Genomic DNA, 16,677 nt, shown 5'->3' with positions numbered 1-16,677 from the left:
GGGTCTCACTATGTAGTTCCGGCTGGCCTAAAACTCACAGAGTTCCTCCTGCCTCAGCCTCCCAAGTGCTGGGATTACAGGCATGTGCCACCACCTTGGGCTCTGCACATATTCTTTACCCACCTCAGCTTTTTAGCTAACAGTCTGAAGCCCAAACCTTCACTCTTAGTATTTGGTGGTCTCAGGAAAATGACAACCTCTCTGATCCTCGGTTTCTTATCTGAAAGATAGAGCTAGTAATTCCTCCATAACTGGCTGCTGAAAAAAGAATTTGATGAAATACTCTTCAGAAAGTGCCCAGCCCAGCACCAGGAAGTCTGTAGCTCAAAATAAATGTTTACTATCAGTCATCCATTAATTCAGTGGGCATTATTGGACTCTCCTGTGTGCAATTGGCCGGAAAGATAAAAAGCCTCAGCTCTTGCCATCTGGTTGAGAGGCTGCCGGAGCCTGGACTCATGTTCATCCTCAATATGGTTCTGAGGTAGGATGGGCTAAGTTCCTCATCTCAGCTGGAGGAATTTCTCAGACCCAGCCCATTGACAGTTTCAGTTTTCTCTTTAAAAAGGAAACTCAATTTGACCATAGAGGAAGTGCTCCTGTTTGTTCCAGATGAACTCTGAAACACTGATTTTTATCTGGTAGATGTTTACTTTCCTTTTTTTCCACAGAGAATCAAACCCAGGGTTTCAGCAAACTAGGCAAGCACTACACACCCAGCCTTCTTTTTTTCCCTCTGCACTAGGAAATGAACACAGAACCTTTGCACAGAGCTACATCTCCAGGTTTTGTTTGTTTGTTTGTCTGATTTGTCTTTTTGAGACAGGGCTTCACTGTGCAATTCAGGCTGATCTTGAACTCACTATGTAGCCCAGGCTGGCCTCAAACTCACAGCGATCCTCCAGCCTCAGCCTCCCAAGTGTTGGGATTACAGGCATGCGCCACCACACCCAGCATCTCCTGGTCTTTTTATTTTTTATTTTGAGGCAAAGTCTCACTAATCCTTCTGCCTCAGACTCCCAGAGTGCTGGGATTACAGAATAATACCACCATGCCTGGCCTGCTCCTTGTTTGTTTGTTTTTTTTGTTTTGAGATAGGGTCTCCCTTTGTAGTTCAGATTGGCCTTGAACTCCCTATGTAGCCCAGGTTGACCTCCAATTCATGGGGATCCTCCTGCCTCAGCCTCTTAAGTGCTGGAATTACAGGTATGTGCCGCTATGCCCAGCTGTTTTTTTTGTTGTTGTTGTTTTGTTTTTGTCTTTTTGAGACAGGGTCTTGCTATGCACTTCAGGCTGGCCTTGAGCTCATTTTGTAACCCAGGCTGGTCTTGAACTCGCAATGATCCTCCTGCCTCGGCCTTCCAAGTGCTAGGATTGCAGGCGTTCGCCACCACACCCAGTTTCCGCTGTTTGTTTTGAGACAAGGTCTTGCTACATAGTCCAGGCTGCAGTCAAACTCCTCAGGGATCCTCCTGCCCGCAACTTCCCAAGTGCTAGTAAAGCAGGATTATAGGTATGCACCACAATGCCCAGCCCTCTCCCTGTTTTGAATCCTGTCTCTTACAGGAAATTCATTCTTTTTTTTTTTTTTTTTTTTTTTTTTTTTTTTTTTTTTTTTTTTTTTTTTTTTTTGGTTTTTTCTCTGGTACCGGGAACCGAACTCACGACCTTGCGCTTGCCAGGCAGGCGCTTTTGCCGCTGAGCTAAATCCCCAGCCCCAGGAAATTCATTCTTAAACTGGCTTCGACTTTCAACCCTCCTTCCCATTTCCTGGTTCGATGTCACAGGACTGGAGAGCGGTGGCACCTTACGGGGGTTATTACACCCCAAGCTCTGTCCTTTGCTCTGCTGGCCAACAAACTTGCTTGTAGGTAGAGGAAGGGGAAGGAGAGGGGATTTAAAAAATTAAGATATGTTCTGTACATGTATTGACTCCCCATAATGAATGTAATTGCTATGTACTGCAAACATGTACTAATAAAAATAAAAATAAAAAAAGAAACTTGCTTGTAGCAGCGTGACCGACAATCACATGAGGTTATGTCATCATTACAGAGTTCTCAGTAACATCAGCCACAGGGACACGATGTCCAGGATAGGCACACTACTGATCCCAGCCACATCACTTGTCCAGCTAGGCGTTGCCCAGGGGTCATTGAGGAATACTTATTCCTGCCATGGCGAGACCCTCCTCCCACTGCAGACAAGTGTGCCAAAGATGGGGGGAGCAGTGAGGCAGAGTCTTGCTATGTAGTTCAGGCTGGCCTTGGGTACTATGTAGCCCAGTAGAGATCCTCCTGTCTCAACTTCCCAAGTGCTGAAATTATAGGCATGGCTTTTGACCAAATATTTTTTTTTGAGACAGGGTCTCACTGTGCAGTTCAGGCCAGTCTTGAGCTCACTCTGTAGCCCAGGCTGGTCTCAAACTCGCAATGATCCTCCTGCCTCAGCCTCCCGAGTGCTGGGATTACAGGCATCTGTCACCATGTCCAGCTGGCCAAATATTTTTATAGTCACTCCTAGAACTTACTGAATCTGAGCTTTGGACAGATTGTTTTAGTAAACCCTTATAAGTATACTAAATAAGCACTTTTTTTTTTTTTTTTTGGTCTTTTTGAGACAGAGCCTTACTAAGCAGTTTGGGCTGGCCTTGAGCTCACTTTGTAACCCAGGCTGGTTTTGTTTTTGTTGTTTTTGTTTGTTTGTTTGTTTTTCTGGTACTGGGAATCAAACTCATGACCTTGCGCTTGCCAGACAGGAGCTGTGCCGCTGAGCTAAATCCCCAGTGCCCCCGAGGCTGGTTTTGAACTCACAAAAATCCTCCTGCCTCAGCCTCCCAAGTGCTGGAATTACAGGAGTGCACCACCACGCCCAGCTTAAATAAGCACTGTTGTTATTCCCATTTTACAGATTAAGAAATTAAGGAATACATCCAAGTGGAAGAACTGAGTTCTGTATGTTAATCTGTCTGACCCTGAGCTTGGTTTTTCTTTTTTCTTTTCTTTTTTGAGACAAGGTCTCGCTATGCAGTCTAGGCTGGCCCAGGTTGGCCTCAAACGCATGGCGATCACCACTAGGACCAGCTGGGCCTGTTCTCTTAGTTGCTATCCTGTCCTTATTCATACCTTGGACTGATGCAGACTCTGCTCTGCCAGACTCTGCCTATAAAGTGCCCAGATCTGTCAAGTGTGGTGGCGCACACCTGTAATCCCAGCACTGGGGGCTGAAGTAGGAGGATTGCTATAAATTTGTTTATGTGCTGTTGAAGCAAGCACATGGATTGCTGTAAATTTGTTTTGTTTTTGTTTTCCCGGTACTGGGAATCGAATTCACGACCTTGCACTTGCCAGGCAGGCACTGTGCCACTGAGCTAAATCCCCAGCCCCGAATTGCTGTAAATTTGAGGTCAGTAAATTCATGTCCAACCTGAACTACATAGCAAAATCTCATCTCAACCCTCCCCCACCCCCAAACTGCCAAGAGCTGGAGCCAGGTGTGGGCCATGCCTGTAATCCCAGTATTTAATGGGCTGAAGCAGGGGGATTAAAACTTCAATGCTGGGCTACACAGTGAGTTCAAGGATAGCCTGAGCTACATACTGAGACCCTGTTTAAAAAAAAAAAAAAAGGCAAGATTCTCAGCTCAGCCTCTTCTCCGTGAAGGACAAAGGGTACAGCTTATCTCCCCAACTACTGGAGCCCAATTTCCTATGTGAGACATTCCCCATTTGGAAGCCAGGCCAATGCCCAAAGCTTCTGCCTCTTTTTTTTTTTCTTTTTTCTTTTTTTTTTTTTGGTACCAGGAATTGAATTCTTGACTTTGTGCTTGCCAGGCAGGCACAATGCACCGAGCTATATCCCTGGTCCTACCCAAAGCTTCTGGGAACCAGAGTGATCCTTTCTACTTATGCCAGAAGAGAGCCAGCCAGCTGTGCTGCAGGGCTTCCAGGGCCATTTGGTTTAGTCAGCAAACCCGCCTAAGCCTCTGCTGTATACCAAACATGACTTAGGGGCAGATAAGACCCTGTAGGCACAAGCCCAGCCTACCCCATCTGCTCAACAGCTTAGTGCTAGGCATAAGGAACTTGTGCAAAAATCCTGTAGTTCAGTATGCCCACCAGAAGAGGTGGGAAAATCACAAAGATTTGGGTTCAAGGTTAAGGTTAAAAAATAAAAATATTGATGCCGGGCGTGGTGGTGCACACCTGTAATCCCAGCACTCAGGAGGCTGAGGCAGGAGGATCATTGCAAGTTCAAGATCAGCCTGGGCTACTAAATGAGTCCAAAGCCAGCCTAAACTGCATAGTGAGACCCTGGGTCAAAAAGACAAAAGTAGGGCTGGGGATTTAGCTCAGTGGCAAAGTGCCTGCCTGGCAAGCGCAAGGTCGTGAGTTTGATCCCTGGCACCGGAAGAAAAACAGTAACAAACAAACAAAAAAGACAAAAGTAATTTTTTATTTAATAATAAATAAAAATGGGGCTGGGGATTTAGCTCAGTGGCACAGCGCCTGCCTGGCAAGTGTGAGGTCGTGAGTTTGATTCCCGGTACCGGAAAGAAACAACAACAAAAAAAAACTAAATAAATAAATAAATAATAAAAATTTTGAAAATAAAAAATTAATAAAAATAATAAAAACTAAAAATAAAATTTTTTATTATTTATTAATAAAAATAAATAATAAAAATAATTTATTATTATTAATAAAAATAATAAAAAATGACATGCCCTAAATCTGCAGCCCAGTCCCATCTTCTATCCAGGGTCTTGTCACCAGTGCTGGAGGCTGAGGCAGAAGGCACAAGTTCAAGGGCAGTCTGAGGTACATAGTGTGTTCAAGGCCAGTCTGAACTACATAGCAAGGTATGTTTCAGCCTGTCTTTCTGCCCACCTCTATCCCACTGTATGTATTTCTGGAACTGCAATGTCCTGGATGAGAGATCCTGCCCCTCATGTCCCTTCCTCTGCATCCCTTTCCAGATAAACTGTGGCCTTCTAATGCCTTCTCTTGCTACCACAGTAGAGGTGATTGCAGATCCTCCTAGCTTCTTCCATGCAGAAGGGCAATGAGGTAGGTTGGGGTGGGAGCTAGGAAGGGCAAGCAGCAAAGAGGCACAGCTCCTAGGTGTGTCTGAACTGTAAGAGTAGCCGAGATAGACGCTAGGCATGGTAGCCAAGTAAGGTCGAGGACAGGCTGGGGCTCATCACATGGAAGTTCTGTGGCTCTTTGTTTGGAACCAATGGTAGTGCCTGGTGGGGGCTTTTACAGATGGCCTGGCAGTCCCTGGACCAAGGGAACAGGAGTTAACCAAAAAGAGGGAGGACACCATCTTCTGTCCTTTGTCACAGCACAACCAGAGTTTATAATCAAAGCCATGCCCCGCAGCAGGCTTTCTCATTTCCTAGACCTGCAGAACTGCAAGGGCCAGGCATGGTGGTCCACACCTACCACCCCAGCTACTCAGCTAAGCAGGAGGAGCACAAGATTGAGGCCAGTCTGGATGACTTATCAAGAACCTCCCAAAATTTCAAAAAAGGGCTAGGGGCACAGGTCAGTGGTAGCACACTTGTCTAGCATGCCTGAGGCCTTGGGTTCTAGCCCCAGTACTGCCAAGGAGGGGAAAAAAAAAAACTGAAAGGTTAGCCACCTGCACCTTTCAGGGTAGCTGGTAGGGCACCTTCAGCCTTCTCCCTAGGGGGCACTGCTGCAGGATTTAGGCTTTCCTCTGTCCTTGGGGAGGTAGGTAAAGGCCAGCTGTTTATGCTGAATCTGCTGATCACAAGCAAAGCCTAGCTTGATGAAGTGGTCCAAGCTGGTGACATCCTCGAGATGAGGGGTCACAGATGGGATCCATGTAATGAACTGGGTTTATAGAAGGTCCATCAGAATCATCTAGAACACACTCGGCAGACAGGCATTTTCTAAGCAATGCCTGCACAGGGCAGGGAGCACCACTGAGGTGAGGAAGGTAGTGGCTACCAGTGCTTAGGTGAGGTGTAGCTGATGCCTCAGGGAAGTGGGTAGGGAGTGACTCTTTTGCTGAGAGGACTGGGAAATGCTACACGCACAACCTGCCCCTTGAGCTGCAGAAGGGGGTGGAAATTCTTCATCCTATGGCATGTTAGATGGGCCATAGGCCTGAGGCTCAGATGCCAGACTTGCAGAAAATGAAGGGCTAGCACCTGGGTCTCTTGTGGATCCAATGGCAGACAGCTGTGTTCTGCTGTGTCCCTCCCTTTGCAGCCTTACCTGCCAATGATAGAGAAAGGACCTGCTTCCTGACTACTCACAGAACCCCAACCCAGATGCCTGGCATCACATAGATGCCTGCAGGTACACCACAGACCATTTTTGGGGAAACTAAGGAAAGATTCAGTAAACAATTAGGAAACTGTACATTTTGATCTGCCAATATACTTTTTTTTTTTTTCGGTCTTTTGGAGACAAGGTCCCACTGTGCAGTTCACGCTGGCCTCGAACTCACAACGATCCTCTGCCTCAGCCACCCCAGTGCTGGGGTTACAGGTGTGTGACACCATGCCTATTTTGGGGGAAGAGTACTGGAAATCAAACTCAGGACCTTGCACTTGTGAGGCACTTGTGCCACTGAGCTATATCCCCAGCTCTCAGCCAGTATACTTAGAACCTCTTTCTTTACATTCCGAGACACTGGCCAGGTGGCAAAAGTCAGGGGTTCTTTGGTTTGTTTTTTTGAAACGAGGTCTTGCTATGTAGTGCTAGCTGGCCTCAAAGTCACAGTGATCCTCTTGCCTTGACCTCCTGAGTGCTGGGATTACAGGCATTCACGCCTACGCCTGACCAGAGGCCAGGTTTGGGAGAGGCAGCAGCATAAAAACATCTAAGTAATAAGGTGTTCCTTCCTGGCCTCTTCAGGTGTTTTTCAAAACTCTGGAAAATGGTTCCTAGCCCTGACCAGTAAGGGTCAGATAAACTGGCACTAGCTCAAAGGGCCAGACATTCTGAATCAAGGCTGAGCCTGTCCCCTCAGGAAAGTGGCAAAAGGCCATGGTTGAAGTTGTTACCAGAAACTAGGTCCACCTCCGGAGGTAGCACTCATTGCCCTTGTTTCTCCGGCCTTTTCAGACGAGACTGGGTGCGTTCAGGGTGGTATGGTCGTAGACACTCCAGCCTTTTCACATCCCCCGCTTTCCCCTACTAGTTATTCACCACCTATGCCCCATTTCTAGCACCCATGGCTTGATCTGACAACCAACTGTGGGACAGGTAGATGGCTTCATGGGTAAGTTAGATCTTATGTGGTCTTCTTTCCTTTGAGGAAGGGTCTCACTGTGTAGTTCAGGCTGGCCTATAACTGGTGGCAACCCTGACTCAGTCCCCAGAGGGCTGGGATTATATGTGTCACTAAGCCCAGCCTTTAATTAAAGTTAACAGTGGTATAAACACTGAGGATTGAACCCAGGGCCTTCACACTGAGCTGCATTGCCAGCCTTTGAATCACTAAATCGCCCAGGCTGTTTGCCATCCTCCTGCCTCAGCCTCCAAGACTGCTGGAATTACATGTACACAATATTCTGGGGGAAGCACCTTGAAATACTTTCCCCAAAAAATTTGCTCTTACACGATTCAGTGGGTCTACATCACACGTTCTAACGCTGTAAGCAGGATGACCACGTAATTGCCAAATTGGGCCAAGAGTAAACACAGGCACGAGTCCAAAAAAAAAAAATGGCACTGTCCTAGGCAAACTACAGCAAAACTGATGGAGATCTACAGCTGGACACCTTTAATCCCGGCGCTCACGAGAGGCTGTGGCAGGACTGCAATGAGTGAGTTTAAAGTGAGTTTAAAGCCAGACTAAACTACACAGGGAGACTGATTTCAGAGAAAAAAAAAAAGAAACGAAACAGAGCGCCAGGGATATGCTCAGTGGCACAAGCACCTGCCTTGGCAAGAGCAAGGTTTTGAGTTCAATTCCCGGTACCTGCCCTCCCCACCACAAAGATCTAAAATAGCAGTACAGGGCTGTAATCCCAACACTAACAGCCTGCAGCAAAGATTCCAAATTCAAATTCAGCACTAGTAATTTGGCGATTCAGCAAAACCTCTCTTGAGAGATAAAAAAAAAAGTGGGCTGGAGATACAGCTCAGTGTAACAATCATAGGGGGTGGAGGATGGCGCTGATACACCAAGGTTCAACTGAGGTCACTGGCCAGAAGTCTAGTTGCATGTGGTGGACTCTTAACATTAGCTCTTCTTTTCAGTAGGCTGAAGCAGGATAATGTAAATTCAAGACTGTCTCAAAAGAAACTGAAGGGACAGATGAGCACTCCATGGGTTCAGTTCCCTGTATCAAAATAAATACCTGTCTACTCTTTTTCAAACTTGCTCCCCACCCTCCACACCCCAGGAAAAGCAAGGCTCTCTACACATTTACAAGCTTTGTTAAAAAACAGACATCAAATGAAAACCATTAACAAGATGAGAAAATCTCAAAACTTCATAAACTTTATTGTCTCATCCATCAAGGGCACAGGATACCTTCATCAGCTCCATCTTTTACTTTCCTTCTTACAGATTCCGGTCCATTGCCCTTACCCAGGAATATCCTGTATGGACAGCTTCCTAGAACCAAAAGATATTTGTCTTCTGGGTTAAGTGTACAAGGGAAGTGTGGAAGCCTACGTTGCACTATTTAAGCAGCTTCCAGGCTGCAGACTGGGAGTATACTCAGCATATCCCAACTCCATTGCCACAGGTTAACTCTAATCCCCAGTTCCTGTTTTTTCAGACACTGTCACAGCGCATCTCAATACCTAAAACTTCAATCTTGTTCAAAGCACAACTTAAGGAAATTGCTGAGCATTCTAGATGGTTCTGATGAACCTTCTATATACCCAGTTCATTACACGGATGCCATCTGTGACCCCTCACATAGAGGCTCAAGTCACCTATTCTACCTTGCCTTTTAAGCACCTTGAATTTGAAACTAACTTTCATGGCAAGAATTTCTACTACTATGGGAAAGCCTTGATATATCTGGTACTCCTTACGTCTGTCTTGTTGATACTAATGTACCATGCTTTTTACAAGTGGCCCTCATAAACTCATGCTAAAAAGGTGATTTAAACAATGAATTCACCATCTACAGGCTCGGGTTAGTTTGTATAAAAATTTCTAAGGCTCCAAGCTCAGGTTGATAAAACAGACCCCAGCATTTTAACCTGAAACCTTAAGAATTTGTTTTCCTAGCTTTAACACTACAGGGGGAAGACTTATTAATACTGTACACGTTGTCATAAGCCCACTGCAAAAGTAGCAGTATCACAGCCTTTTGCATGCTAAGCAAACACTACCACTGGGCTACATCCCTAGCTCATCACAGCATTTTTATAGAGCAAAGGGCTGTTTACATGCTTATTTTTTGAAAGTAAATGGTTCCTTTGTCTACCACACAAAAGCTGAAATAATCTCTACTCAAACATTAGGATATACAGAACCTACATAATGAATGTATTAAAAGCTTTGTACATTCAATTTAGGTTTTTGACACTTTGTTGAATAAACAAGTTTTATTTATAAATTTAGTCAACATACATAATTGACCTAAAAACTTCAATATGATGAATTAAAAAACCCCTTGGAAGGCCGGCTCTATAAAAGGGATTTTCCCAGGACAGTAACCAGATGTGACCTAACCCAACACCATCTTAATTGGCAGAGATCCAACAGGCTGGAGCAGTATGCTCCTCCCCCAAAGCAAGTTCACACTAACTCCACAAGGGAAAAAAAACGAAACAACAAAAACGAAACCTTGGTATTGTTTCCGCTCAGTAGATCAGAAAAAACCTAATTATGAGACCAACCACAACACAATGAAAAGCTGCACTAACTAGAATATTAGTAACAGATGATGCTGGTGTGAATAACTTGTTATTCTAGAGCCCTTATAAACAAAATCCCCCAGTTAGTGTTTGCAGTATCAGCTAGAGGGTTAGTTAATGTGGTAGAATGAGGACTTATGCAAGGTATACACATAGCATTTCACTACTATATAGAAAACAAGTGCAGTCTAGTTAGGAGAAAAACCAACTGGACTCTATTACACACACCTTAATGACAAGACTTCCCACCACTTGTGAATGTAAAACATTTAATTTAAAAATGTTGACACTACAATATATAAAATAGCTATTATAAATGCACATAGTGTATTCTATAGCTGCCAGGTTTACTTTTTTTTTTTTTTTTTTTAAGGAAACTGTAAGTTACACTGTGGTTAAGACTTGTATCTTCACCCTTGAAAAAGCCCACATTCTATCACAGTGATGTATGGTGAGACTTAACAGCCCCAATTGTTAAACACTTGGATCAAGTCATAACCAGTTTTATTGCAAAAGGACCCTGTACACATTTATCAATTCTAGTACCTTAATAGCTACCCAACAAGTCATTAACATACAGAAACATGCATCATGAGAAGCAAGAAATATCACCCATGCCTTCTGCATATTAGCAACTTGTCACTCCTGAGCAACAGTGCTCACATCACTGAGGTCTGTGAACAGTCACTTTTCGCATTCATCCTGAGTGAAAGATGGAATGACTTAAGTACAAATGCAACATATTATAAACAATTTCTTACAAAAAAAGTCACAAATTAAACCAAAGTATTTTACAGAATTTACTACAAAACGCCATAAAAATTGCCTTCACTTAAGCTCTCTCTCCCCGTATCCGGCGGGCCAACTGGATGTCTTTGGGCATGATGGTGACTCTCTTAGCGTGGATGGCACACAGATTAGTATCTTCAAATAAGCCCACCAGGTATGCTTCACTCGCCTCCTGTTGAGGACAACAGCCACACCATTAACGCCTTCAAAAACCACGCAAGCGGCGCCCCCCCCCCATCTGCAAAGCCTTGTTTGCCCCCTTACCTGAAGAGCACCAATGGCTGCACTCTGAAACCTCAAGTCGGTCTTGAAATCCTGGGCAATCTCTCTCACCAACCTCTGGAAAGGCAGCTTCCGAATGAGAAGCTCGGTCGACTTCTGGTAACGACGAATCTCTCGAAGCGCCACGGTACCAGGCCTGAAAGGTGCAGAGCATGTAAAAGGACACCGGGGGGTCAGGCGCTAGCGCACAAAGCTGGCCGCCAACAAGTCATTGTTTCCCTTCTGCTCTGCCTACCTGTAGCGATGAGGTTTCTTCACCCCGCCGGTAGAGGGAGCGCTTTTCCTGGCAGCTTTAGTGGCCAGCTGTTTTCGGGGGGCTTTCCCACCAGTGGACTTACGAGCAGTCTGCTTGGTTCGGGCCATTTTCTTTCACCTACAACGCACAATACCCCAAGGAGAGATGAGGCCGCGAGACTCTTTCAGCCAAACCCTCCTCCGCCGCCGCCGCCTCGGGTGGCGTGCAAAGAGCCCCGCGGCCCTGCCCTCCCGCCTCTTCGTGCCCCACCTCTCGGCGGCAGATGGCTGAGGGCCACCGCCTCCTCCCCCTCCTCTAATGACTCAGGCGGCAAAGAGCAGCAGCCTCCCCCGGGAGGGGGGAGCGCGGGGAGGAGTCACTTCCCTCTCTCGACGGGCGGAGGCCCGGCTGCCCGGAACCTGGCGTCGGGACCTCTGAATCACCACCGGGAAGGAGGCGGAGACGCGGTTCCGGAATCAAGCCCGGGAGGAAAGCTTCCGACCTCACACCCGAGCTGGCCGCCCCAAGAGCCCCGCCACCCAACAATTGACTTCCCACGGCCGCAACCCATGGCATCAACGGCCGGCGGGACCTAAGTCACACGGAAGCCCGCGAACACTCACCCAACGCTGAAGTCTTAGGTCCCTTTTCCGACCGCCGCACCGGCGCTCCGTCAGCAGCCGCAGTTGCCTACAACAGAATCAACACCCTCTCAACGAACGACCAAACCGCTCTGCGCTCCAAACCCCCCGACGCCTCCGCTTTTATACCCACGCTTCACGCTGCGTATTTGCGTCACAGGACACTTATTTGCATACACCAACGACTTTTTCTATTGGTTGAGCTTTCCCCGACGCGCTGACATCCCCCGACACAAAGGCCGTGCTTCGGCCCCGTTGCCTGATTGGCGAATGTTTAGGCCGCTGATTGGCTGTTAAAGTTGCTTCGTGATTGGATGGATGCAAAGAGGAATGGACGAATCAGAGTTTAGCACTAAACGGCTCTTCTGATTGGATAAAATGGAGCTATGTTTGGATCCTTCCCTTGGTTCCAAAGCTCTACAACAGAAAGTCAATGCAAATGAATTGCATTGGTCCCTATCAGAATTTAAGAAAGTCTGGGTGGGCAGGAGCTTAAATTTATTTGTATCAAACAAATGCAAGGGAGGAGAGGCTACCTCATTGAATTGAATTGAATGTTTCTTGGATTATTTACTTTTCATCACATTTTGATTGTTAAATACACAGTGTGAGAATTCAGTAAATCATGCTATGCTGTCAAATTCTTATATATCGTACATATAGTTTTTTAAGCAACATGTAGTTCTTTTGTTCGGTGGGATGGAAAGGTGTACCGGAAAAAACAAATGTTACAAAGAAACAAATGTTAATTAATGATTTTAGAAGTGAGCTGCCACAAAATGGTTTGTGATTTCAATATACAGTACTTAAACGAGAAGTAACCTCCTTGCCAACTATGTCTTAAATTACATAATTCAACTCAATGAAAGGAGTACAGCAGGAAAGAACACTGTCTTACTATAGTATTTATATGTTCATAAAGAATAAAAGATAAAAAATAAAAGATAACTAAATATGTTCCCTTGTGTTTAATGGTATACCTGGCAGGCATTACTTCTGACAAGAAACATGACAAATGTGTGAAAATGCTACTCTACCTTTGGCTAAATAAATGTTTTTGTTTTTGTTTTTTTTGTCTTTTTGAGACAGGGTCTCACTATGCAGTTCAGGCTGGCCTTGAGCTCATTTTGTAGCCTACGCTGGTCTCCAACTGGAAACGATCCTCCTGCCTCAGCCTCCTGAATTCTGGGACTACAGGCATGAGCCACCACACCCAGCTAAATAAACGCTTTTGTTTTGTTTTGTTTGTTTTGTTTTTGTAGTGCTGGGGCTCAAATTTAGGGCCTTCTGCATGAAAGGCAAGAACTCAACCACTGAGCCAGATCCCTAGCCCTGTTTTGTTTTGTTTTGTTTTGAGACAGGGTCTCACTGTGTACTTTAGGCTGGCCTCAAACTTTAGGCGATCCTCCTGTCTCAGCCTCCCAAATGCTGGGATTACACCTGTGCACCACGATGCCCAGCGTGGACACTTTATAATCAGTTCTCTAGATGCCTCAAATATATAAAAAACCAAACTAGGGCCAAACAAAGCTCAGAAAAGTGAAATAGAGCCTTGGGAACTATGCTGGATAGCTATGACTCTGATTCATTGACTATTTTAAATTATTAAAAAGCAGAGCCAGGCAAATATAGATTTCAACTGAGAGAGTTATTATACCTAAGTATAAATATATTAGTATTTACTTGCCACACCAAAGGTCTTGTTTCAATATCAAGAGTGCAAAAACATAGCCTGGCGTGGTGGCACACGTCTGTAATCCCAGCACATGGGAGGCTGAGGCACAAGGATCGTTGCGAGTTCAAGACCAGCCTGGGCTACAAAGTGAGCTCAAGGCCAGCCTGAACTGCATAGCAAGAGCCTGTCTCAAAAAAAAAAAAAAAAAAAAAAAGTGGACAATTTGAAAAAGTAGCTATGGCAGAAGCATCTTTGGTCCCATTTTTAGTGCTGAATTCCCTTTATTTTATGATGGGGGTGGGCAACTAGGGATTACCCAGGGCTTCCCACATGCTGAGAAGTGTTCTACGACTGAACTATATCCGCAGCCCCTCATATAATAATTTTTTCCTCATATAATAATTTAACAAACTTTAATTTCGGCCTTCTGCTCAGAGATTGGGGTAGAGAAACAATTATTTCATTTATGTCCTACTGAGAGAGCAAGACACGAGCTCTTGGTCTGCCTTCAGAATGTGAAAAGTTAAGAAATAGGATACTACTTAGACCTACATAGGAGGCTGTCAAATGATCTAGGGTGCAACCAGAAAAGATACTTCGCTGTCCTCCCCCAACCCATCCCCATTACTGGGAATTAAACCCTGGGTGCTCTACCACTAAGGTATGTACATCTCCTAAACTGCCCAAACTTTGAACTTTCAATCCTCCTACCTCGGTCTCCAATGAGAGGGCGTTAGGCCACGTTAGGCCGCGCTTTTACTCCCTTGCCCAGCCTCCTCCTCTTTTTTTGACCAAGGCCTGTTTTTGACAATTCAAACGGCCTGAGGGAGGAATGAGCTCCTGAACTGACTGCTGGTGGACAGGCGTGAACTCACTCGTTCTTGTGTTCCACAGATTTTCTAGGAAATTCAGATCCCTGTCATGTTCCTGTCTCCCAAGGGGAGGAACAGTCACCCTACCCTGCTTTTGCTAATTATTAAAAAGAAACTAAAACCTACACTAGGATAAACAAGTACGGATGTGCACTTGTTTATTTAATTAGTGGAAACTTGTTTATTTAATTAGTGGAAACGGCCTGTCCACCTTGGTCTTGAACATGTAACGATCCTCCTGCCTCAGCCTCGCGAGTGCTGGGATTAAAGGCGTGCTCCACACAAGCTTTTTTTTTTTTTTTTTCTAAATTGGCATAGGAGAGGAAAAGCAATGCGGGAAGAGGGGAAGAACTGAAAATGTCTATACAGTACAATAAAAACCCAGCACACAGCTGGGAGTGTGACAGTGATGGGAGGCTTGCCCAGGGAGAGGACTTGGGTTCACTCTTCAGCACTGCAAACAAAAACAAAAACCAAAAACAGCAAATGTGATGCAGCATATAGGTTACCATTCTAACTCCTGTTCTATCGCCAACTTGCTGAGTAACTTTCTGAAAGTTACTTCACTTCTCTGGGTTTCAGTTTCCTCGTGCAAATTAAGCAGTTTGGGTGATACCTCCTAATTCTACCAGTACACTCGTATTCTTTTTTGTTTGTTTGTTTGTTTTTGTTTTTGTCCAGTACCGGGAATCGAACTCACGACCTTTTGCTTGCCAGGCAGGTGCTGTGCCGCTGAGCTAAATCCCCAGCCCCCAGTACACCCTTATTCTAAAGCTCGTGTTGTACATCTATTATTTAAAATCGAAGGCTGTAAACTGTAGTTCTGCAGTGAGAGCATACTCGAGTGTTTCAGGGATAACATAAACGAAGTATGTGGATTCCCCCCCACCCCCCACCCCGGTACCGGGAATCGAACTCACGACCTTGCGCTTGCCAGGCAGGCGCTGTGCCCCTGAGCTAAATCCCCAGCCCCATGGATTTAATCATGGATTTAAAGCAATATACACATACACATATACCCAAAGCAATAATTTCGTCCTTTGGGATTTTTTATCTTCAAAGGGTCCTAGTGGCTAAAGGATAGATTTGGTCTGCTTAGGAAATACTAGTTTCTCAATTTTGTAAGCTGATAATCTAGCTGTGTGAGGTTACCCTGAAGTAAAGAATAAAGAAGGATGTGTCACTCTTAAACATTAACAATTTTCCGTTTGCCCCATCCCCCTTCATCCCTAAGGTTATTCGTAATTTTGTGTGTGTGTGTGTGTGTGTGTGTGTGTGTGTGTATTTTGAGACAGTCTCCCTGTGCAGCCCAGGCTGGCTTCAAACACACAGCGATCCTCCTGCCCCCAGGCTCCCCAGTGCTGGTATTACAGGTGTGTGCCAGAGGTTTGAAACAGGGTTTTGAAATGTCGTCCAGGCTGATCTTGAACTCACTATATGGCTCAGACTGGCCTTTTTTTTTTTTGAGACAGGGTCTCACTATAAAACTCAGGCTGGCCTTGAGCTCACTTCGTAGCCTAGGCTGGTCTTGAACATGTAACGATCCTCCTGCCTCAGCCTCCCCAGTGCTGGGATTAAAGGCGTGCTCCACCACGCCCTGCTCAGACTGTCCTTAAACTCGCAGTGATCCTCCTGCTTTATCCTTCTGAGTGCTGGGATTATAAGCATGCACCACCACAGCTGGCCTGCAACTGACTTATTTTACGAAAAAACAACTATGCCTAACTGCTAGGAGTAGGAGGGGAAAAGTTTTTTCTCAAATATAGAGGCTGGGTCCAGGGAAACAAACTAGAGTGGATTATAATGGATAGCCCCTACTTAAACCCAGGCCCTCTGCTCACTCCTGTGATGCTTCTCAACACCCCTGCAACTTGCCAGTGGACCTCTAAGACTGTTCTAAACAGATTAAATTCGTCGTTGGCCCTTAATGTACTGGAAACAACTTAATTGGGCCAGGTGTCTAGGTGAGAAGGGACCCAAGCTGTCCAGTTCCAGGTATCAGGGTTGGTAAATGTTAATGAAGCAAAGGCATAGTGGCTATTGCTTAGCACAGCTCTTCCTTAGCAAAGCTTTCTCAAACTGACTTCAGCATCAGGGTTCCCTTGCCAGGTTAGTTGCACTGCAGCGATGAGGAGGATGTCCACCAACTCCAGGTGCCTGACGTACAAAGGCCCAAAGCTAAGAACCGACAGTAAGTCTTTCTTTTTTTTTTTTTCCCCCCGGTACTGGGACTTGAACTCACGACCTTGTGCTTGCCAGTCATGAGCTGTGCTGCTGAGCTAAATCCCTAGCCCCCTAGTAAGTCTCTTTTTTTTTGGTTA

General features: G+C 45.5%; 1 protein-coding gene across 1 annotated transcript; it reads right to left on the bottom strand.

The window, feature by feature from the left end:
* Nucleotides 1–8,464: 8,464 nt before the first annotated feature.
* Nucleotides 8,465–11,910, bottom strand: H3f3b (histone H3.3-like; the record flags this gene model as incomplete). Its single annotated transcript, NM_001282367.1, is given in 5 exon segments — nucleotides 8,465–8,603; nucleotides 10,689–10,823; nucleotides 10,916–11,069; nucleotides 11,169–11,306; nucleotides 11,792–11,910. Coding segments are annotated over 3 exon segments (411 nt in total). The 3' UTR covers nucleotides 8,465–8,603; nucleotides 10,689–10,694.
* Between the last annotated feature and the right edge of the window lie 4,767 nt (nucleotides 11,911–16,677).

The sequence above is a fragment of the Chinchilla lanigera genome, unplaced genomic scaffold (assembly GCF_000276665.1).
Source record: "Chinchilla lanigera isolate Chin_1 unplaced genomic scaffold, ChiLan1.0 scaffold00105, whole genome shotgun sequence".
Taxonomy (NCBI): domain Eukaryota; kingdom Metazoa; phylum Chordata; class Mammalia; order Rodentia; family Chinchillidae; genus Chinchilla; species Chinchilla lanigera.
Note: the sequence above shows the minus strand (reverse complement) of the source record. Positions and strands in the feature narration are given on the sequence as shown.